Source organism: Cervus elaphus, chromosome 2 (assembly GCF_910594005.1).
Source record: "Cervus elaphus chromosome 2, mCerEla1.1, whole genome shotgun sequence".
Classification (NCBI taxonomy): Eukaryota; Metazoa; Chordata; class Mammalia; order Artiodactyla; family Cervidae; genus Cervus; species Cervus elaphus.
The window spans coordinates 16101711-16122578 of NC_057816.1; the positions used below are offsets into that span (position 1 = coordinate 16101711).

Sequence of the window (20868 nt, forward strand, 5' to 3'; positions counted from 1 at the left end):
CAGTAATCCAAGTCTATGCCCTGACCAGTAATGCTGAAGAAGCTGAAGTTGAATGGTTCTCTGAAGACCTACAAGACCTTCTAGAACTAACACCCAAAAAAGATGTCCTTTTCATTATAGGGGACTGGAATGCAAAAGTAGGAAGTCAAGAAATACCTGGAGTAATAGGCAAATTTGGACTTGGAGTAAAGAATGAAGCAGAGCAAAGGCTAAAAGAGTTTTGCCAAGAGAATGCACTGGTCATAGCAAACACCCTCTTCCAATAACACAAGAGGAGACTCTACACATGGACATCACCAAATGGTCAATACCAAAATCAGATTGATATGTTCTTTGCAGCCAAAGATGGAAAAGCTCTATACAGCCAGCAAAAACAAGACCAGGAGCTGACTGTGGCTCAGGTCATGAACTCCTTACTGCCAAATTCAGACTTAAATTGAAGAAAGTAGGGAAAACCACTAGAACATTCAGGTATGACCTAAATCAAATCCCTTATGATTATACAATGGAAGTGACATAGATTCAAGGGATTCGATCTGGTAGACAGAGTGCCTGAAGAACTATGGACGGAGGTTCATGACATTGTACAGGAGGCAATGATCAAGACCATCCCCAAGAAAAAGAAATGCAAAAAGGCAAAATGGTTGTCTGAGGAGGCCTTACAAAGAGCTGAGAAAGGAAGAGAAGCAAAAGGCCAAGGAGAAAAGGAAAGATATATCCATTTGAATGCAGAGTTCCAAAGCATAGCAAGGAGTGATAAGAAGACCTTCCTCAGTGATCAATGCAAAGAAATAGAGGAAAATAATAGAATGGGAAAGACAAGATCTCGTCAAGAAAATGAGAGATACCAAGGGAACATTTCATGCAAAGATGGGTTCAATAAAGGACAGAAATGGTAGGGACCTAACAGAAGCAGAAGATGTTGAAAAGAGGGGGCAAGAATAAACAGAAGAACTGTACAAAAGAGATCTTCACTACCCAGATAATCACGATTGTGTGATCACTCACCTAGAGTCAGACATCCTAGAACGTGAAATCAAGAGGGCTTTAGGAAGCATCAGTATGAACAAAGCTAGTGATGGAATACCAGTTGAACTATTTCAAGTCCTAAAAGATGATGCTGTGAAAGTGCTGCACTCAATATGCCAGCAAATTTGGAAAACTAAGCAGTGGCCACAGGACTGGAAAAGGTTAATTTCATTCCACTCCCCAAAAAAGGCAATGCCAAAGAATGCTCAAACTACTGCACAATTGCACTCATCTCACTACGCTAGCAAAGTAATGCTCAAAATTCCCCAAGCCAGGCTTTAACAGGACGTGAACTGTGAACTTCCAGATGTTCAAGCTGGATTTAGAAAAGGCAGAGGAACCAGAGATCAAATTGCCAACATCCGTTAGATCATTGAAAAAGCAAGAGAATTCTAGAAAAACATCTACTTCTGCTTTATTGACTATGCCAAAGCCTTTGACTGTGTGGATCCCAACAAACTGTGGAAAATTCTTAGAGAGATGGGAATATCAGACCACCTGACCTTCCTCCTGAGAAATCTGTATGCAGGTCAAGAAGCAACAGTTAGAACTGGACATGGCACAAGAGATTGGTTCCAAATTGGGAAAGGTGTATGTCAAGGCTGTGTATTGTTACTCTGCTTATTTAACTTATATGCAGAGTACACCATGAGAAATGCTGGGCTGGATGAAGCACAAGCTGGAATCAAGATTTCCAGGAGAAATATCAATAACCTCAGATATGCAGATGACTCCACACTTATGGCAGAAAGCAAGGAAGAACTAAAGAGCCCCTTGATGAAAGTGAAAGAGGAGAGTGAAAAAATTGGCTTAAAACTCAACATTCAGAAAACTAAGATCATGGCCTCAGGTCCCATCACTTCATGGCAAATAGATAGGGAAACACTGAAAAGAGTGACAGACTTTATTTTTGGGGGCTCCAGAATCACTGCAGATGGTGACTGCAGCCATGAAATCAAAAGACACTTGCTCCTTGGAAGAAAATCTATGACCAACCTAGACAGCATATTAAAAAGCAGAGACATTACTTTGCCAACAAAGATTCACCTAGTCAAAGCTATGATTTTTCCAGTGGTCATTGTATGGATGTGAGAGATGGACTATAAAGAAAGCCGAGTGCTGAAGAACTGATGATTTTGAATTATGGTGTTGGAGAAGACTCTTGAGAGTTCCTTGGACTGCAAGGAGATCCAACCAGTCCATCCTAAAGGAAATCAGTCCTGAATATTCACTGGAAGGACTGATGCTGAAGGACTGATGCTCCAATACTTTGACTACCTGATGCAAAGAACTGACTCATTTGAAAAGACCCTGATGCTGGGAAAGCTTGAAGGCAGGAGGAGAAAGGGACAACAGAGGATGAGATAGTTGGATGGCATCACCAACTCAATGAACATGAGTTTGAGTAAACTCCAGGAGTTGGTGATGCATGGGGAAGCCTGGTGTGCTGCAGTCCATGGGGTCGCAAAGAGTCGGACATGACTCAGAGACTGAACTGAAATAAACTGAACTGACATGGTATGTGTGCTTCTCTAGGAGATCTGAGTCAGCTTTATCCCAAAGTTCATACTGTCGTTCTTTGGACACTGACAGTTTTACTGCCTTTCATGGTCTCATTTGTTGGTTAGTGTTTATTCATTCTGCCAGTCAATACTTGAACACTGACTATGCCATGGTCCTGGTGGCCCATTTGTGTCATGATATATCTGTTCACATCCTCTGCCTCAATCTGCTGTATGCATCCCTGGGGTGGGGGCAGGGGAAGAAGCCTCCTAATTATCTCCCAATATTCACTCCATCTGCGGCCACCTTCTCATAGCTCCACCCTAAGTGTTGTAATTTGACCACGTATTTCTTCTCTGTATGCAGCCATTTTCACATCTTAGATGTGAGCTCCTTAAGGGAGTTCATCTCCAAATTGAGTGCATGAATGAATAAATGAATACCTGGGGGGAAAAATCACTTAAGGGGAAAAAAAAAAGGTTTCCTAATGGACAGGGGAACATGTTAAAGGAAGGGAGCATCATTTGTAGCCTGAGGGTGCTGGCTTTCAAAACTGATGATAGAATTTGATGCCAATCAGTCCTACACCCTGGTCTTCACCAAAGTAGGTGACTCATTCAACAAAAAAGCAAACCAAAGGGAAGGAACAGTTGTTGGTTGAGGTCTCTCCTATCTCCTTTGTCATTTCTTATCTTCATGGCTTGATTGCCTTCATAGTGTCAGAAAGTTAAATATAGACATCTGTTCCTCTGGGTGTTTCCACTGAAGCCCTGGTTCTCCATCCTCTGTTGACTGTCATACATCCAGATGGAAGGAAATATGATGCCCTTAATAAATATCCTAAAGCAAGGGTCCTTGCCCTCTGGGGTCTAATGTCTGATGCTCTGAGGTGGAGCTGATGTGGTAATACAAGAAATAAAGTGCACAATAAATCTAATACAATCGAATCATACCAAAACCATCGCCAACTGCCCCTCACCCAAACACTGACCCCTGGAAAAATTTTCTTCTATGAAATGGGTCCCTGGTGCCAAAAAGTTTGGAGACTGCTGTCCTAAAGCCTTTCTTTATTTGTTTATGCTTTTAATAGGGTGCATTGTGGGAGAAGATAATAACAATGCATCCTATTGTTTAGCTGCTATGTTTAAGAAGCAGATAAAGCATCCTGCTCAGAAGGAAAGATAACAGAAAAGATTGCCATTACCTGGAAGTGCGTTGGTAAATAGGTATATCTGCCAAAGGCTAGTTGGAGGATGCTTACTGGCCAGATTGACAGGTGAAGAATGGCTGGAGGGTTTAAATAAATAGATGGGGGACAGTCATATCCTAGGGAGGTGCATGACTGAATAGAGGGAATAAGGGTTAGATAAATGGAGAAGTAATGTGTGAATGAATAGGTGAGTGGTTAGCTGATGGAGAAATAAATTGGTACGTCAATGATTAATGGCGCTGAGTGGCCGGATGACGTGAAAGACCGATAAATGTCTGTGCCAGCAGGCAAGCAGATGGATGGGTAAATGTTGTGGGATGAGCAGCAGCAGGAGGGGGTCAGGCATGGGTGGAAAGAGGGTGATTAAAAGGAAGAAGTAAAAGGAGAGGGTGAGTGGGAGCAGTCAAGGCATTAAGACGTCAGAACTGGAAATCTGTTTCCTCGACAAGTCAGGATTTTACAATGAGTCTGAGAAAATTGGAAACTCTCCACCACTTGGTGCCCACCAAGTCCTTGGTGGTTTAATTTACAAAGAACATGATCTAGTCCATCAAGTTATCTGTGTTCCATCCCCTATGGGGAACAGAGTCTTGAAAGCCAGGGATTAGCCCTTGTCTGTCCAGGAAGCCATGAGAAACAAGCCTCATCATTCCAGCATCCAGGCTTGACCAGGCTTGACAGAGAGTCTATAAAATCAAAAGAAGAATCTTCCGCCACTTCCCGTGGCATGACCACATCCTTATCGGCCACTGGCCTGAGCTTTAGTGGGGGTCAGTCTTGAGGAATCCAATAGTTGAAAGAGACACACAAAATTTTGCAGGCAACTTTGATAGAACACACTGCGGGGGGCGGGGGGGTGGGAGGGGCGCGGTGGGTAAATTTACTGATGGTGCAGCTGGGAAATAAAGACGTGTAAGGCAAAACATCAAGTCCAAGATCACACGTTTGGTCAACAGCAGAGCTTGGAAGGGTTCGTTGATACAGAAATGGCAGGTGGGAAGCTAAGTTGCAAGAAAGAGGTTAATACCCATTCCTTTGGAAAAGCAGATGGATATGTGACAAGATGGTGGGAGATTTACTGAAGAGAAAGATGTTTTAGGAAAGACAGTTGGAAGAATGAACTTGCTCTCCAGGTCTCTTCCTCATCCGTTACCCTGTGGATGCTACAGTAAACCAACAGTACCTCCAATGTACTTTTAAGAATAAGTGTGTTTTGAAGGAAATCCATAACAGAGTATATATATACATACATATATGTATATGTATAGCTGATTCTCTTTGCTGTACAAAGAAGCTAATACAACACTGTAAAGCAACTATACTCCAATAAAAATTAATTTAAAAAAAAGAGTAAGTGCATATCACAGTCACCGTATTTCCTCATACTTACTCTTGTCAAAGTGGTGCTTGGTCCAATGGGCTCAAGCTGCAGGAACTGTTACGGAGTGCTCAAACTGAGTGATATCTGGTCATTCATGTTCTGAAACCTCTCTTCTGATTTCATTGTAGTCTAAGCCAATAAATTAGACTTTGAGGCTGCAGCTGCATTTTATATTATTTGCATTTTGTATGATTTGTAAATGGCATAGATATAAGATATGCAATTGTAACATGAAATTGCTTATTATAGTATTCTGTGTGCATGTGGGTGTATACATGCATGAAAGAGAGGGACAGAGAGAGAGAGAGAGAGAGATGGTACCCAGTTTTCTGATCGCATCTCCTTCCCAAAGCCTCACACACACACACACACACACACACACACACGGGAGAAGCATACCCTGCTTAGCTTTCCCCATTCCTGGGTACTCAATGCGGTGTCCTAATAAATAGCCCCCCAGAAGTTACAAATTACTTTGAACTTTATTGATACACTGCACAATCACAACCATCTCAGTGTTCATCCTGAATTAGAAAAGGTTACAACTACAATGTAACATGCACAAAATTCAGGTAGTATTTTCACCCTTAATACAATTATTGACAGAAATCAAGTCTTCATTGATTTTCGAAGGAAAAAATTAAGAAAGAAAATAGAAGGGGAGGAAAAAAACCTCTAGAAGGTTGACAAAGTTATACTCTTGTATCATGTGATAAAATTTTAAAGCATTTGAACACAGATCTGTTTTCAGGATAATTGTGAGAACGGGCACACCCATTGTCTGACACAGCTAGGACGGCACCATTGATAAGTCATAAGTTTTTTTTAATCTAGAGGACTCTGAACTTGACAGATACATTTTCATACACCCACACGTTCCTCACAATTGCACTTTACATGTCACAAAAGGTTCTGAATGATTAAAAATGCTCCCTTTAACTAACACAAAGGCAGCTAGGATTACTTATCATTGCTATGATTGATATCATTTTAAATTGGCCAATAGCGTAGAATGTGGCCCCCCCAAAAAGAGCAGAGGGTTCATCATCTTTCTTTCCGCACTCAGTATCATGGAACAACAAAAACAATCCTGTGCTTTAAAAGGACACCGTGGAAAGAAACAAAATGGAATGTCTTTTAAAACACGGGAAATTAGGCTTCACTGGCTACTTGCAGGCTGAAGACAATTGTGTCTAATTGAGTCCACTCCACAGCCCTGTGGACCGCCGGTGTTCTGCACCTGAAGGCTAAATTGCTTGGTTCAGCTCTATCTTCTCGCCGCATCTTTTAATTGCATATCTATCTCTTCCTTCTTTCATTTACTTCTCTTTTCTCAAGAAATGAGGGAAATGAGACCAGCATTTTTATTTGTTGGCTGTTAGTGATCATTAGGAGTTCTCATCACATGGTATCTTTCTGAGAACGTTGCCTTCCTAGCTAACACACCTGTGAATTTTTCCTGAAATTGCTCCAACTTACTTGTCTTAAAATAAAAAGACAGGGAAGCTTGGGCAAGTAGGAGGTGAGGCAATTGGGTGTAAGTTTCTAGGAATAGGGCTCATACAAAATGAATGTGAATGATCCTCATTTTTGGAGAAAAACAAACAAAAAAGAATATTACCAATGGGAAACATTCTACACCACTTCCCCTACTTTCTCTAATTCCAAAGAGATTATAAAAATTAATTGTTTGGGGTTTTTTTGGTGGGGGGAAGGAGGGCTGGTTCCAGGTATCACAAAGCCAGATTTTCACTGGTGAGGACTCAGGGTCAAATTGGGAAAGGTGACATGGCCCCATCCCTCATCCCACTCCTCCGTCCTAATGATGACAACCATACTCAACCAGGGAGGAGAAACCCTCCCTTGGAACTGGAGGTAAACAGCAATCTCCAGCCACTCCTGAGGCTATGCAGTTGATGAGCTTGCCTGGAGAGGGACTGCCCACCTCAAGGTTCTCTACTCTTCTCCCAAGCATTTTCCCAGGAGAATTGGAGCTCGATGACCCCTCCACGTGGAGAGCAAGTTGCTGGATTGGTTCAGGAACAGATCCTTGGACTCCAACTTGCTCTGGACTTTCCCCAAGTCCCACAGTATACCTCCCACCCAGGTTTTGAGAACGAACAGTCCAACCTATGAAATGCATTGTCTACCTTGAGGCATGGGTTTCAGAGGAAAGAGCTCCGGTCCTCTTTCTGATACAAAACCTCACCTTTCCTTCTGTTCAGTTGAACACAACTAAGCATAATTTCTCTGCATAAAACAGGAGCATGTTTCAACCACCACTTGCCTGGATGGCCTCTTTCCCGCAGATAAAACAAACAAACAAAAAAAACTAAACGCATTTGCTTCAACTTGCAGAAGACGGTATCAGGCACTTGACATGAAACTACTGAAAAAACAGCTTGGCCAGGACCTCAACACTAGCACTTGCACTGGCTTCACTTTGGTGGAAATACATATTTTGGGGAGAGGCAGGGTTTCAGAGTACCTATTATACATTGCCGAGTTCCTCTCACCTGATTTCTTGATAAGCCTCACTGGGTTTCCATCTCACGTGCAGAACCCGTGAAAAGCCGCAGGTTCTCAGAGACTCAAGAGTTAATTTTTTCCTCCTCTACCCCAAGCCCCACCCCGCCATTGGCACCTTGAAAAAATTCTCTCTCCAGCAGGCCTGATCCATCTGCCCTCCATATGTAAAGAGACTTGGACGTTGTCTTTAGGCATTTGCTACTCCATATGCTCCAAGGTGTTGGGTAACAGCTCCCATCCTGTGGAGCCATCCCCACCAAAGGAACCCAGACAACACAGAATCTGGACTGTGTCTGCTGGGCAGAAGGGTTTTCTGTTCCACTGCCCCGTTTCCTTGGGTCTTGCTTATTTCATTGTCTTTATCCCAGACAGGTGAGGAGTGACGCTAGGAGCCTTTCCCTCTGAAACAGGGCTGGAGTCTGTAACTCCCAGACATGCTTCCTGATATCTGCTGTAAGAGGCAGCACAGAGTTCTCTAGTGGCTCTGAACCCAGGCTCTTTGTGTCTGGAAGGTTCAGGGATTCTCCTGGCTGAAGAAGGATGGATGCCTTCCTTTTGATCAAGTCTCAGAGGAAAGAACATGCCCAGCTCGTCCATTTCAAGCACCCTGTTCTCCAAGACCGTCTGGTCCCCACAGCGCCCACACTTCTACTCCTAAGGAGCAAGCGTGTTATCAGCAGAACACTCGATGTGACACGTTACACGCTCATTCAGTGTCTGACACCACCCAGGCCGCGGTGACAGGTCTGAAACACTGACGTCCGACCTTTAATTCTGACTCCATGCCTGCTCACGATCGTCCCTGGAACTTGGAATCCACACACTGCTTTTGGCACATCATTCATGTTCTGCAAATCTGGCTCCTGGCAGCTCCCTGGGAAATGCAGATGTCTGTTTACAGCTGGCAAGTATAATATTAATTTCACTCACACCAGCTCTAACTCTACGGAAGTGCAGAGCTTTTCATATGCCAAGTCAACCCACGCACGCACGTGCACACGTGAGTGTGTTTCTCCACCGTACATCACGTTCATGTGTCATAACAGAGAGAAACAAAGAGGCCACATTTCAGAGGAAGAAGACCAATGAAGCATGGCGGGAAGGGAACTCTGGAGCTAATATTTCTCATGCTTTAGATCGTGGTGCTAAAGAGTATTCCTTTGGGCCCGGGTCTTTGATCCAGTCATTGCTGGCTCTCCTCTTTCTCAGCAGGTCACCCCCTGCAGCGCAGGTCAAGGGCACAGCCCTGCAGGCTTCTGATGCCATTCTTCTGCATCCCAGTCACTCTCGCTGGCTGAGTCCTTCTTGTCCCGGGAGATAAAGCAGAAGGATAGGGTCAGCTCTTCTTTGTGTTCTGGAAAGATCTGAACATGGAGAGCTGAGGGCATTATCCCCCAAAGTTCCTGGAGAAGCAGCCTGTATCCAAGGAAGATGCATGTTACTCTCCCCGTCTGTTTGCAGTGTTGTGTTAATCAAGAGCTTGGAAATTAAGTCAGTTTGCTCAAGTGCCCTCAGCTCAGAAGAGCTTCCAGAAACAAATACCAGAGTTGTCAACACACCCGCCGTGTAATTGGCTTCCATCGGCTCTTTACTGGATAGTTTTCAAAACACATGAAACCAAAACTGGAGCAGAAAGGGGAGGACAGCAGAAGTCACCCCACTCAGATGGACGGCTGTCTTCATGTTGAAGAGACAGAAGTGTGTTTTTCTCTCTCTTTCTGTTAAGGACAGTCTCATAGATTCCTGACATGCACTTTCTTGAAAGGCTGAGAGAAGCATGAAGATTGGCACCTTGGTCCTTCAAGTGAGAAAGATAAAACACGATGCTCATCAAGGTTTTGCCAAGGCCGATCTGCTTCCCAAGAAGCTGTTTCTGGAAACATGATCTCTTCTGGGAAGAGTGACTGACTGATCTTTCACTTGCTACTTCGGTCCATCTGTTACCAGCACCTACTTGGGGTAGATGGACGGGCACATTCCAGACAGCCCGTGACATACTGCTTTTCTATGTTGTCAGCGCATGAGATCATTGGCTTTCACATGAGAAGCTGATGGTTAATTCTGAAGATGCCAATGTCTGCAGAAGGTAGAGGAGACATGAATCCAGTGGAACAGACACACTATGACTAGAGATGAATACAGTGATGGATTGATAGTGAGTAGTGGGGAATGAAATAGAAAGATGTGTTGGATAATTACACTGATAGATTGATATATAAAGGAAGTAGATTGCCAGAGAGGAAAATGGGTGGGGAGATAATTGGATGGAGTGATCAATCAGATGGTTGAGTAGATGGGAAACGGTGTATTACTTTGATAGTGAGCTTGATAAAACCTAAATAATCAGCCACCTCTGGATCATTTTTTAAGAACTGGATAGTATTTTTCAGAGAGAAATACTCTGCTCAAGATTCTTCCCCCGATTTTCGGTTACATGACTTCTCAATGTTCAGGTTTGGGTTGTATGCCTACCCCCAAACTTTGAATCCTTATAGCTGGTAGAGAAAGCAAATAGGGCAGAATGGCTAGAAAAGATGGCAATGTTTCATATATATATAGAGAGAGAGACAGACAGAGACAGAGACAGAGAGACAGAGAGAGAGAGAGAGGAAGAGAAAGAGAACTTCCCAGAAAGAAAGGATGTGAACCCTCATGTAATTAGATCATAACAAACATGGAGAGAGGGATCTGTACATCATAGTCAGGAAAATGGTCCACAGCTTTAAAGACACAGTAATAGGACACTTGGATATAATTCTTGCTGCGCACTACATTATAAGTCAAGTTGTGTCTTCAGGGTGCTTATCACGAGGCACGTTTTTTTGCCCAAATGGAACTTACGGTTTGGTGTGGAGGGTGGTTGGTTGGTGGTGACGATGCCAGAGGGAGCAGAGGGAGGGGAGGGGAAGGGTGGAGAACGGGTTCCATTTTTGGACACACCACCTATGAGTGATTATCCTACATGTGGTAGAACCCTGCCCACCCCTCCCCCAAACCCCACTCGTTCAAACTAGAAAGAAAAATCAAATCAACAAAGAAAAGAATCAAAAAAAACCCCAAAACTGAGAAAAGGAACAGAAACAAAAAGAAGCCCAAACTGTTTGGCCCTCCGCAGTGCAGGTAAAGTCTGTGATATGGAGAAGCAGGCGTTGCTCAGAAGACCTATGCTTTCTTATCAAAACTTGATGAAGAAGTGGGCAAAGAGGGTCCCTGATAGCCAGAGGCAAGCGAGCGCTCTAGAGGCCGAGTTTACACCATCAATGACGGCTCCAGGCCCTGTGTAGGGGAAAGAGAGACAGGCTCGTTAGCGTTAGCACACACCCAGACGGCAGCTTCCTCAGCCCCTCCAAGCACTGCACAGACGTGCTTCTCTCTGAACAGCCTCCACCTGACCCCTGACCCTTCCACGTCCCCATAAATGGAGAGACTCAAAGGGGCTCCTCACTGGGACACCTGGACCCTGCAGCCTGCTCTCAGGGACCGGGGTTAAAACACCCACAGAGGCAGAGGGAAAGCAGGGGTAGACTTGCGGGCTGACAGGACAGAGCAGGACCTTGGAGGTGGTGTGCAGGACAGACAGGGGTGGGAGGGGAAGCCGAGGAATGGGGGAGGAGAGTCAGGATGGAGGGGAGAGGCGGGAGGAGGCGGGAGGGGGAGGGAGGCTTTCATGAGACCCAGGAGTCTGGGTGTTGCCGTGGCCGACTCTTCGTCTGGCGTGACTGGGATGTTGTGGAGCACTGGGGAAGATGAATAACTACACCGCATCATTTTAGACACTATGGTGGGGTTTAAGCCAGCAGTCGAGCCCACATGACCAGAGGGGACCGAGAGGACCCCGCCTACTCAGACCTAGTGGCCACTGTCCTCTGCCTGGCGGGCTTTCCCTCGAGCATCCTTCTTTCCTCTTCCCTCTCTGGCGCTTTGACATAGCCCTCCTGAATCCCTCACATTCCACACGAGATGAGAGCACGATTATCTACATCCTCCTCCAAAAGACAGACTGTGCACGGGGGTTGTCCTCGCCCGTCCTGAGGACCCAGGGTGGAAGGATAAGTGTCCAGCCCTGCCCCCACACCCATCCATCACCTTTGCTGGGCAGCATAAGAATCTAGGGTCATCAGCAAGAGCCGTGACCAGCGAACAGAGAGGATTCCAGGGTAAGCGAAGCTACGTCTTAGTCAAAGGAGTATAAGTCCTCAAAAGGCAACCCTGTAGGGCCAGCAACAAAGGGCAGGAGCAGGGAAGACAGGCAGGGCATCACGGCCACCTTTAGTGGTAACGTGGCTCCTTGGCAAAGAACTGCACTCCTGATGAAAGGGCCGGTGGAGCCAGGTTTCCTCTGACAGCACCCAGGCCCCGCAGCTTCCTGGTCAGTATCATGGCTTGGATCCAGGCCTCGTTGATGCTGACCTTTAGCCAGGGGACATATGGGTCTCTCGCTTCAGCAACCAGCTTCCATCTGTTCCCACCCCAGTGTTCTCAGCAGGATGCCTTCTATTTCTCCAGTGCATAACACGATTCTCTTATCTACTAAGAATTCATATTTACTTGAGAACTTGAGAGTCCTGCTCATAGTGTTCTGTACTTTGGTTATAGAGTATTCACAGAAAAGGGCAGAGTCCAGGCCTTAGCACATTGCTGTGGTCCCCATAACGGCTTCATGAACATTTATAGAAAGTGGCCTGACTCTGGGGTCCCCATTAGCCAAGGCATATATCCTAAGGAATCGTACCAGCCTAGAGAATGCACTAAGTTGGAAAAGGCCCAGTTTGAAGCCCAAGGTAATTCTCTATATTGTCTTCTGCAAAAGATGAGTGATTGAGATTTTCAAGAGAGTTTAAAAGGAAATGGATGATGCAGAACCATATGATTCTTTAAAGAATATTTAAAATATAAAGTCTATATATGATGTGTATTAACTAGTTTTATATATATATGTGTGCGTGTGTTTTGCTAATTTATTACACACTGATGTCAACTTAAGAAACTGTTGAGTGGGCTCCATGCTAGATAGACAGGGGTCTTTACTATAAGAATCACTTTATTCCAAGTTCTACCAGCGGGCTTAGCATTTTGGGGGAATGTCACATTACCAGCGTAAGGTTGGATGTAGATTAAATAAACAGGAGAGGAGATGTATTGATGAAGCCAGTGCATTAAACTGTGGGTAAATGAGAAGGAGTCATCACGATAGCAGGTGGCAATGGCAGTAAGGTGTTCATGCTGATCAGGCAGGCAGGGTGCAGCCACTGTTCACGCCAGCTGATTTCTCCAAGGAGCAGGACCCCAGCAGGCACCACGCCTGCTCAGCCCGCTTGGGGGTATGGCCATAAGGCATATTAATAATATATGGTGCTCTCTGTGTGCCAAGTTGTGACTCTAAATGCAGAACCTCTATTAACCCGTTTTATCTTCAGGAAACCCTATGGTATGCCCACGTTATGGATGGGCAACTGATGAGCTGTAAAGTTAAGTGCCCTGCCTATGGCCACACAAGATAATACACCCAGAGCTGGACTAGAACTGAGTCACTCTGTCTACAAGGCTGGTGCCCTTGATGACCACAACTCCACCTCTTCTCTGTGGAAAATGGTCTTTTGTGCATGTTTTTCAGAGACTGCGGCATCACGCCACAGTGGCCTCTGAATTGACTCAGTTTCTCCAGAAACTGGGATGCGTGCGTGTGTGCTAAGTCACTTCAGCTGTGTCCCACTCTTTGAAACTCTATGAGCTGTAGACTGCCAGGCTCTGCCTGTCCATGGGATTCTCCAGGCAAGAATACTGGGGTGGGTTGCCATGCCTTCCTCCAGAAGTAATCATGGGACCACACCAATTCACTAAACAGCTGCAACCCACCACTTCTTCTGTATTAAAGCATAGAGAAATATTTGCATAACCAGGTAAGTGGTTTTAGCATACAGAAAACCTTTGAGAGAGATTCCTCACTGAGGGACAGCCCCTCTGTGACCATGGTCCTTCCACCAGCAGAGCGAAAGGAGACTGGGATGGGTGACCTCTGAGCTCTTCTCCCTTAGCATCTGGAGTTACAGAATGGCTAGACACTCTGTATCTGGCCCCAGAAGCAAAGGCTGTGGGGCAGGGAGGCGGGGGTGCGGACAGCCAGACGGTCTTTTCCAGCAGGTATGAGACCATCACCATGCAGCTTTCTACATGCCAGCATGCCATCTCCTGAGAGAGTAAGAGGGCACAAAATACTCCTAGACTCTAACGTTTCCCTATTTTGGTCTCATTCTCTATGCTGCTGCAGGAAGTTTTATGCTTTAGTGGGTGTGATAAGCCCTGCTCTAAGCATCAGACAACATGGCAATTTACTGTTTAAGTGTCTATGGCCCATCAGTGTATGAGAAAGGGCCAAGCTGTTCTGGCCAAGGAGTTCACCAAACCCGCTAGGACAGAGATTAAACTAGCCTTGCTTTCTTGCTATGGATCCTTGACACATTTGAGATTTGGCAGTTGGGACAAACGCCAGTGCAGTGAGCAGCCACAGGAAATCTTCCGGGCTTTGTTCAAAGCCGAGAGAGAGGAGCTCAGGTGCATGCACCAACTGCAGGCTGGCGGAATGTAAGACGGAGGCCTTTAGCAGCGAATGGATTCATTAGTGCAGCTTCACAGTAACCCTGATTCTATTGGAAATGAGGCAGTGGGGAGAATTTGGGTTGGGTATCTCCCATAGGTTTTCTTTTTCAAAATTGGAGGATAATTACTTTATCATACTGTGTTGGTTTCTGCTGTACAAAAAACGTGAATGAGACATGAGTAAGCATCTATCCCCTACCTCCCGAGCCTCCGTTTACCCACCATCCCACCCCTCTAGGTCATCACAGAGCACTGGGCGGGGCTCCCTCTGCTCTTCAGCAACTTCCCAATAGCTATCTATTTTACATACGCTACTGTGTGTTTCAATTACCCTCCATTTGGCCCACCCTCTCTTTCTCCTGCAGGTTTTCTGTATCTGAAGGTCACTGACCTGATTAGGTAAACGCTTCTCTGTGCTTTAATACAGAAGCAGGGGTGGATGGGTGCTGTTCAGCAAATTGGCGTGTCCGCCTTGATTACTTCTACGCCTCTGCCCCACCTTGGCCTCACAGCTTTGTCTCTGCAGCCCTAAACCTTTTGGGGTCAAAGTCACTGGTCCCTAGAAAAGTGCAACTAATGGTTGGGACTTGGCTTCAGACCGACTTGGGTTTAAATCCTGACTCTGTGGCTTGCCAGCTCTGTGATCTCAAAGTACTTTCAGTTTCTCCTTGAAAACAGGGCTCATAACACAGTTTTCAGATAAAGAAATGGAGGGGTCAGGGTGGCATCTGGTAGAAAGTAGACACGAGATCATGGGAAGGACTGCTCTCATGGGTCCATACCCCCTACCTTCCATTGCCTAGTTGTGGCTGTGCATGCTAAGTTGTTTTAATCGTGTCTGACTCTGTGACCCCATAAACTGTAGCCCACCAGGGTTACACTCCAGGCATGAATACTGGAGTGGGTTGCCATTTCCTCCTCCAGGGGATCTTTCCAACCCAGGCACTGAACCTGTGTCTCCTGAAGCTCCTGCATCGCAGGCCAGTTCTTTATCACTTAGCCACTGGGGAAGCCCTTAGTTGAGGCTAATGTTAGCTTATTTGGGAGATCTTTTCCAAATACATTGATGCTGAGCTGGGTTTTGGGAGGTAAGAGTGAAGTGGCGAGATGGGTGACAGAGGTCACTGGCTGGGAGGACCTAGGAGGTGTGGGGTGCTGAGCAGGGCGATGAGAGAGGGCCGAAGACAAGATCTGCGGCAAGTCCGAGGAGAAGCAGACCCCACGCTGGCCTCAGCAGCCACGCCGTCCGCCCAAGAACCGTGTGCTGTTCCTGTCATGCGCCAGCTACCATCCCAAAGAGAAGGAGAGGCACAGCCTCTCTCTGCACACAGTGAGCCCCCTCTAGTTTTTGGCTGTTGTTGATGCGGTGTGTGTGTGTGTGTGTGTGTGTGTGTGTGTGTGTGTAAGTCCTCTGTCTTCACCTAAACCAATAAACAAACACAAACATGTTTTAATCCTTCACTGAATCTGAGAAGAACGCCCTTTGAAACAAAACAGCCCAACCTCCCTTTCATATCAGGAACGCCTTGCCTTTTGGAAAGCCTAAGAGGACTAAATTTAGGAGTCAGGGAGAACTAAAATTGAATTCTTGCTCTGCTATTTACTAGCAGGATAAGTTTTGTTTTTTAATTTAAAAAAATTTTTTTGGAATGTAATGACTTTGCAATGCTGTGTTAATTTCTGCTGTACAATGAAACAAATCAGCTATAAGTAAACGTACATTCCCTCCCTCCTGGACCTTCCACCCACACCCCCTTCCCCCACTTTAGGTCACCACAGGGCACCAAGCTGAGCTCCCTCGTGCAAATTCACTAGCAGGAAGTAGCATGATGACTTGGATCTCTGAAGCAGTGATTTTCATGTATAAACTCTGTGGGGAGGTGCTTTTGTCTGTGCAAGGATGCTCTGAGGATGAGTTCAGATGGCATATAAAATCCCTGAGACTAAGTAAAGGATGAATAACTACTGGGTTAATCAGAACTAGGAACATAGCAGCTAGTTTCTAAAGTAGCATCTTTGGTGGGGCTCATGCTTTAAATAAAGACACTCTGTGTACACTGGATTCTCAAAGATAGTTGCCAAGCAAACGTGACTCTGGCTTAGCAAGCAAGTGACTGGTCTCTCCTGACAAAACCAAAGGTGGCTTCAACCACAGGTTAAGGCTTCTCGGGGAAGGCCAGTTACCCTCAGGAGGTATAATTAGAAGCCCATCTCTTTATCTGGGAAATCCCCACATACGAGACCTCTTTATTTACCCTTAATAATGACTCAGTCCAACAGAATGACTCTTATAAACATCAGACTTAATTACATAGTTTTTCAGGGATAAACTAAAAGTGAGAACATGTTACTATGCCCTTTCCCCTCATTTCACCCTCCTTATCGCTAAAAATGTGTTGCTTCCTTCATTCCTGTTGTTGAGTACCTTTGAAAATAAAAGCCCACACAAAGACACAAAGCCACAAAATCAACCATGAATGACATACATGACAACTAAATACCTTGGGGACATATGCAGACCAAAATGAGCTAATCCTGGGCATACAGAAGAGAGAAAGAGACAGAAATGATCAAGAGATCAATTCCAGAAATGATAAACATCAGAAAGGTCAATCATTCTGTCTGTGTTGTCAGCACTGGAGGTAAGGTTTTTATGGCCATGTGTGAGGCCCAGAAGTGGTAAGACGAGTAAATAAAGAAAGCGGCAAACAAACAGATGAATAAAATTAAGTCCACTTGGAGGGGCTACCTACTTTGTTGAATTAAATATACTATACCATACAGATTTTTAAAAAGCAAATTTGGTCGAGGACTTAGCATAGAATTAACCTGCAAACCCAGTTTGCTGGAAAACAAGAGTGGCTGACTTCAAGAGCAGGCTGATCACACTCTGGAGGAACAGGGGTTAGAAATCAAAGCACCCAAACTCAGCACAAAGCTCCCAGCAAACTACATAAGCTTATGGATGAGATCCTGCCCTGCAGAAGATTTTGAAGCTTAAAAATTGAAGGGTCCAGATACATGTTTTTTTTTAAGTATCTTTGATATTAATTTCTCATTTTGATATTAATTTTTCATTTAGATGCTTTCTTCTCTGCAATCATCCTCTTTGTTTTTTCAGCCTTCTAACTTTATTGAGGCTTTCAATGGCTAAGTCAAAGATCTCTCTTGGTAAACGCCACATTTCTCTTGAAAATACGTGAGTTATTTTAAAATGTCTTTTGATATTGATTTCTAGCATAATTGCACAGCGATAAGAGAACAGACTCTGTATGATTTCAATACCTTTAGACCATGAAATTTTTGCCCCTTGTTTTATGTCCCTGGATATGTTCCAGTGTCTCCTAGTTTATAGTCTATGGGAACTTGAATAGAATTTGTATCCTACTGTTATGTGAAAATTATATAAATCTTAATTATGTTGAAGCGTTTCACAGTGCTTTTCAGGTCCGCTATATCCTTCTAATTCCCTGTGTATTCATTAATGAATTCTCAAGAGTTTGATATTGAAACTCCAACTAAAAACCTTATTTACTTAAAAAACTGTAGTATATAGTGGAACTATGTATACTTTGTTCTGTATTCTCCAGGTCTCCTGTAAATGTGTTATCATACTTTCATGATTTAAAAATAAAAAGAAAAACTGGAGGGTCCATTACAAGCAAGAAAGGTATTGAAACGACCCCCTTTTTCTTCCTGCGATTGCAATGGAAACCGGGAGTTCTTCAGCAGGAAATTCGATAGCAAGCTGCAGCTGTAATACTGTTAAAATAGCAGGTGGTAGTATGGTCATCACATTAAGGGGAAAAAAAGAAGAAAAAAAAAAAAAACACGGGCAAGTTGAACTTGGTAATAGCACAGTGAGATCAAGGAAGCATCTGAAATCTAAGAAGATACACTTTTGTTCTGAAATTTAGATGAGTTTTATGAGTGTGAACTATGTGACCTTCCTAATGAGGAACCAAAAAGATAATGATGTTCTTGGTGATTAAAAGAGGAGCGAGGAAATCTAATTAGACAATGAGTGTGTTACTCTTGTTGGGGAAACATAAACCTCTTTTCAGAAGGGCTGGCTGATGAAGGTGCATAACTTGCTATCAAAGGATGCTGTTCCTCCATTGTCTGTAATTACAGCAGAAACAGGGCCTGGTGTTGTTCTGCAGGGAAGATGAACCAGGCTTCACGGCTCTGGGAAGGCATGGGGATAAAGAGGCCAAGACAGCAGCCGCTCCCACAAAGCCCATGGCCTAGGAAGTTCATAGCAGAAGTTAATTCAGACCCATCAGCTCATCACAGCCCTGAAAGAGGCGAGGCTCTGGTCTATGCCGAACCAGAAGCTCCAGCGTATGCTGACATCAGCATAGCCAGGCACTCTGTGTTAAAGCCTAAATGCTCGGGCTAACGGCCAGATGTCAGTGATTCAGAGGGGAGCAGGGTGCGAGGGAGTGACAAGGAGCCTCATCAGGAATGAAATGTGAAATGTCTGCATATTTTTCCCCTAATATGTTGACATTTTGCAGGTTGGGGAAAATACAAATGCTGCTGCTGCTGCCACCGGCCAGAAGCATTAACATTTCTCTCTGACTCATTCCCTCCCACCTGGATTTAAATAGTGGATTTGGAAAATAAAAATCATACATGTTATCAGCAGGAAATGGACAAGCATGTGCAGCTTCGGATGTCTCTGCAAGAAGAAACCACTTGATGAGCACCTTCTTCAACAGTTGGTCAGGATGTCTTCCTTACATTGCCTTACATTCCCTTACATTGTCTCCCTTACAAGGAAGACCCGGTTGGAGGGGACCCTTATTTTCAAATTAGAACTGGGACATATTGGGGGGGCTGAAATGCAAGGGGTAGTGTGAGGACAATATGTCGATTTGGCTTCCTTGGTGGGTGGTGGGGGGAAACTACAAGACCATTAGAGTATTTGTCCTCCCTTTGGATAGTGAAGACTTTCACCCTTTATGGAGGCTGTTATGGACTCACTGTTGACTGGAAGATATATTTATTAATCCACTCAGGATTAATAAATTACTGGACAATAACTATTACAAGGTTCAGGGCTATATCCTTCAGTGTAGCAACAAATACAAGCCTAAAGGTAAACTATCAGGAAAATCTAAACGATGGGTGAATGATTCTTCAGTGGGACTCAGAAATGCTTGGTAGATGGGGTACCATTAAGGAGACACTTCAAAGGTAAGTGTAACTTAGGCATAGAAGAGTCAAATGCTTCCTTCTGTGACCCTACAACACACTGGAAGAGACTGGGTACTATGGGTTAGAAAGAAGCACAGGATTAAGGCCAGACACACTTGGGTACAGAACCTAATGTTAGGGTGTCCTTCCATGGTGGACTTTCTATCTGAGGCAGGAAGGAATTCAGTCACATGGCTCAGATTCTCTGAGCTCCAGACACAGCTTCCTCAGGTGGGTATGAGCTGTCTAAAGCCACGTCTGGCCAACACCTACTAGCCAGTAGCTTCTTTATTCTGCTGAGGTAGCACTTGTGTTCTATATTCTATTGTAAATGCCTGTTTACTTGCTTGTACAAGGTTGGGAAGTGTGTTCCCCTCCATACTTCAATCTGAATCTAATTCCTGGTGCATACTAGGCTCTAAGCAAGCATTTCCTGATGGACAGAAGCTGGAATGTGCAGTGGGATCCAGGGTCCCAGGCAACGGAGGGGGTTGTATAGAGTGGTGGGTGCAGAGAAGGCCACAGGGAACGTGGGGACATGATGGAGGTTGATCTCAGGGCGAGGCTGATCTCAGGTTTTTCTGGGAGGCAGGTTTCAGCAGGGGGTGAACAGGTTGACTCTGAGTTTGGGAAGGGTCACTGGGGTCCCGAAGTGGCAGATTGCAGAGATTACCAAGGACAAAGGGACCCACACACCGTAAGAGAAGCTCACGACTAGACATGGCACCTGCTCTGGGGTGAGTGAAGGAGGTGGGCAGAGGCAGTGGGAGGGGTGGGGCTGGGGCCTGCTTTCTCAGACCTGTGGGCTGACAGGCATGAGGGGTGGCGGGAGGGAAAAGTCAGAATGACCTCAGAGATTGGAGTGAGGGCTGGGTGTGAAGATAAGGTGTACATTTGCAGGGCGGAGGAGGAGGTGCCAGAGAGAGAAAGATGGAGCTTGCCCTGATGGAACTTTCAGGCGGCAGAGCGGCCTCTGACTCAGAACTGAGGAGAGAGTTAGGGACACAGACGGGAAGCTCCCAGACAGCTGCCCAGAGACCAGCTGGCTCCCGGGGGCCCTGGGCTCCCAGGTAGACCTGCCCACGGAGCACATCCTCAGGGCTCCTTGGAGACTTTCATTCAATGGCTCTGGGACCAGGCCCACAGAACGGCATTTCTGAAGCGCCCGAAGCGAGGTCTGAGGGCTAAGATAGGGCTCCCTTTAAAGACGCCCGAGGACACAGAAGACCCTACCCCTCTTGCTGTGATGGCACCCCTGGGCAGACGGTGGAGGGGCTAGACGCAGGCTGAGACCGAGGGGGAGGAAGAGAGCCACGTGTGCGCATCATAGAAGATGGAAGCGGGGGGCTGGGGCCAGGAGGTCCGGGGCCGAGGGGAGTCTGGGTGTTTGGGGGGAACGGGCTGTGAGGCTGAGGTC

General features: G+C 45.4%; 1 protein-coding gene across 6 annotated transcripts in view; it reads right to left on the minus strand.

Moving 5' to 3' along the window:
- Positions 1 to 5586: 5586 nt before the first annotated feature.
- OPCML (opioid binding protein/cell adhesion molecule like) overlaps positions 5587 to 20868 on the minus strand; it is a 1025210-nt gene continuing 1009928 nt past the window's right edge. For 5 of the 6 annotated variants that reach the window (XM_043873193.1, XM_043873186.1, XM_043873181.1 and 2 more), the window contains one exon: positions 5587 to 10928. In XM_043873193.1, the coding sequence (XP_043729128.1) occupies positions 10828 to 10928 (101 nt within the window). In that variant the 3' untranslated portion in view covers positions 5587 to 10827. The remainder of the gene's footprint in view (positions 10929 to 20868) is intronic. The other variant, XM_043873211.1, reaches the window with a different exon arrangement.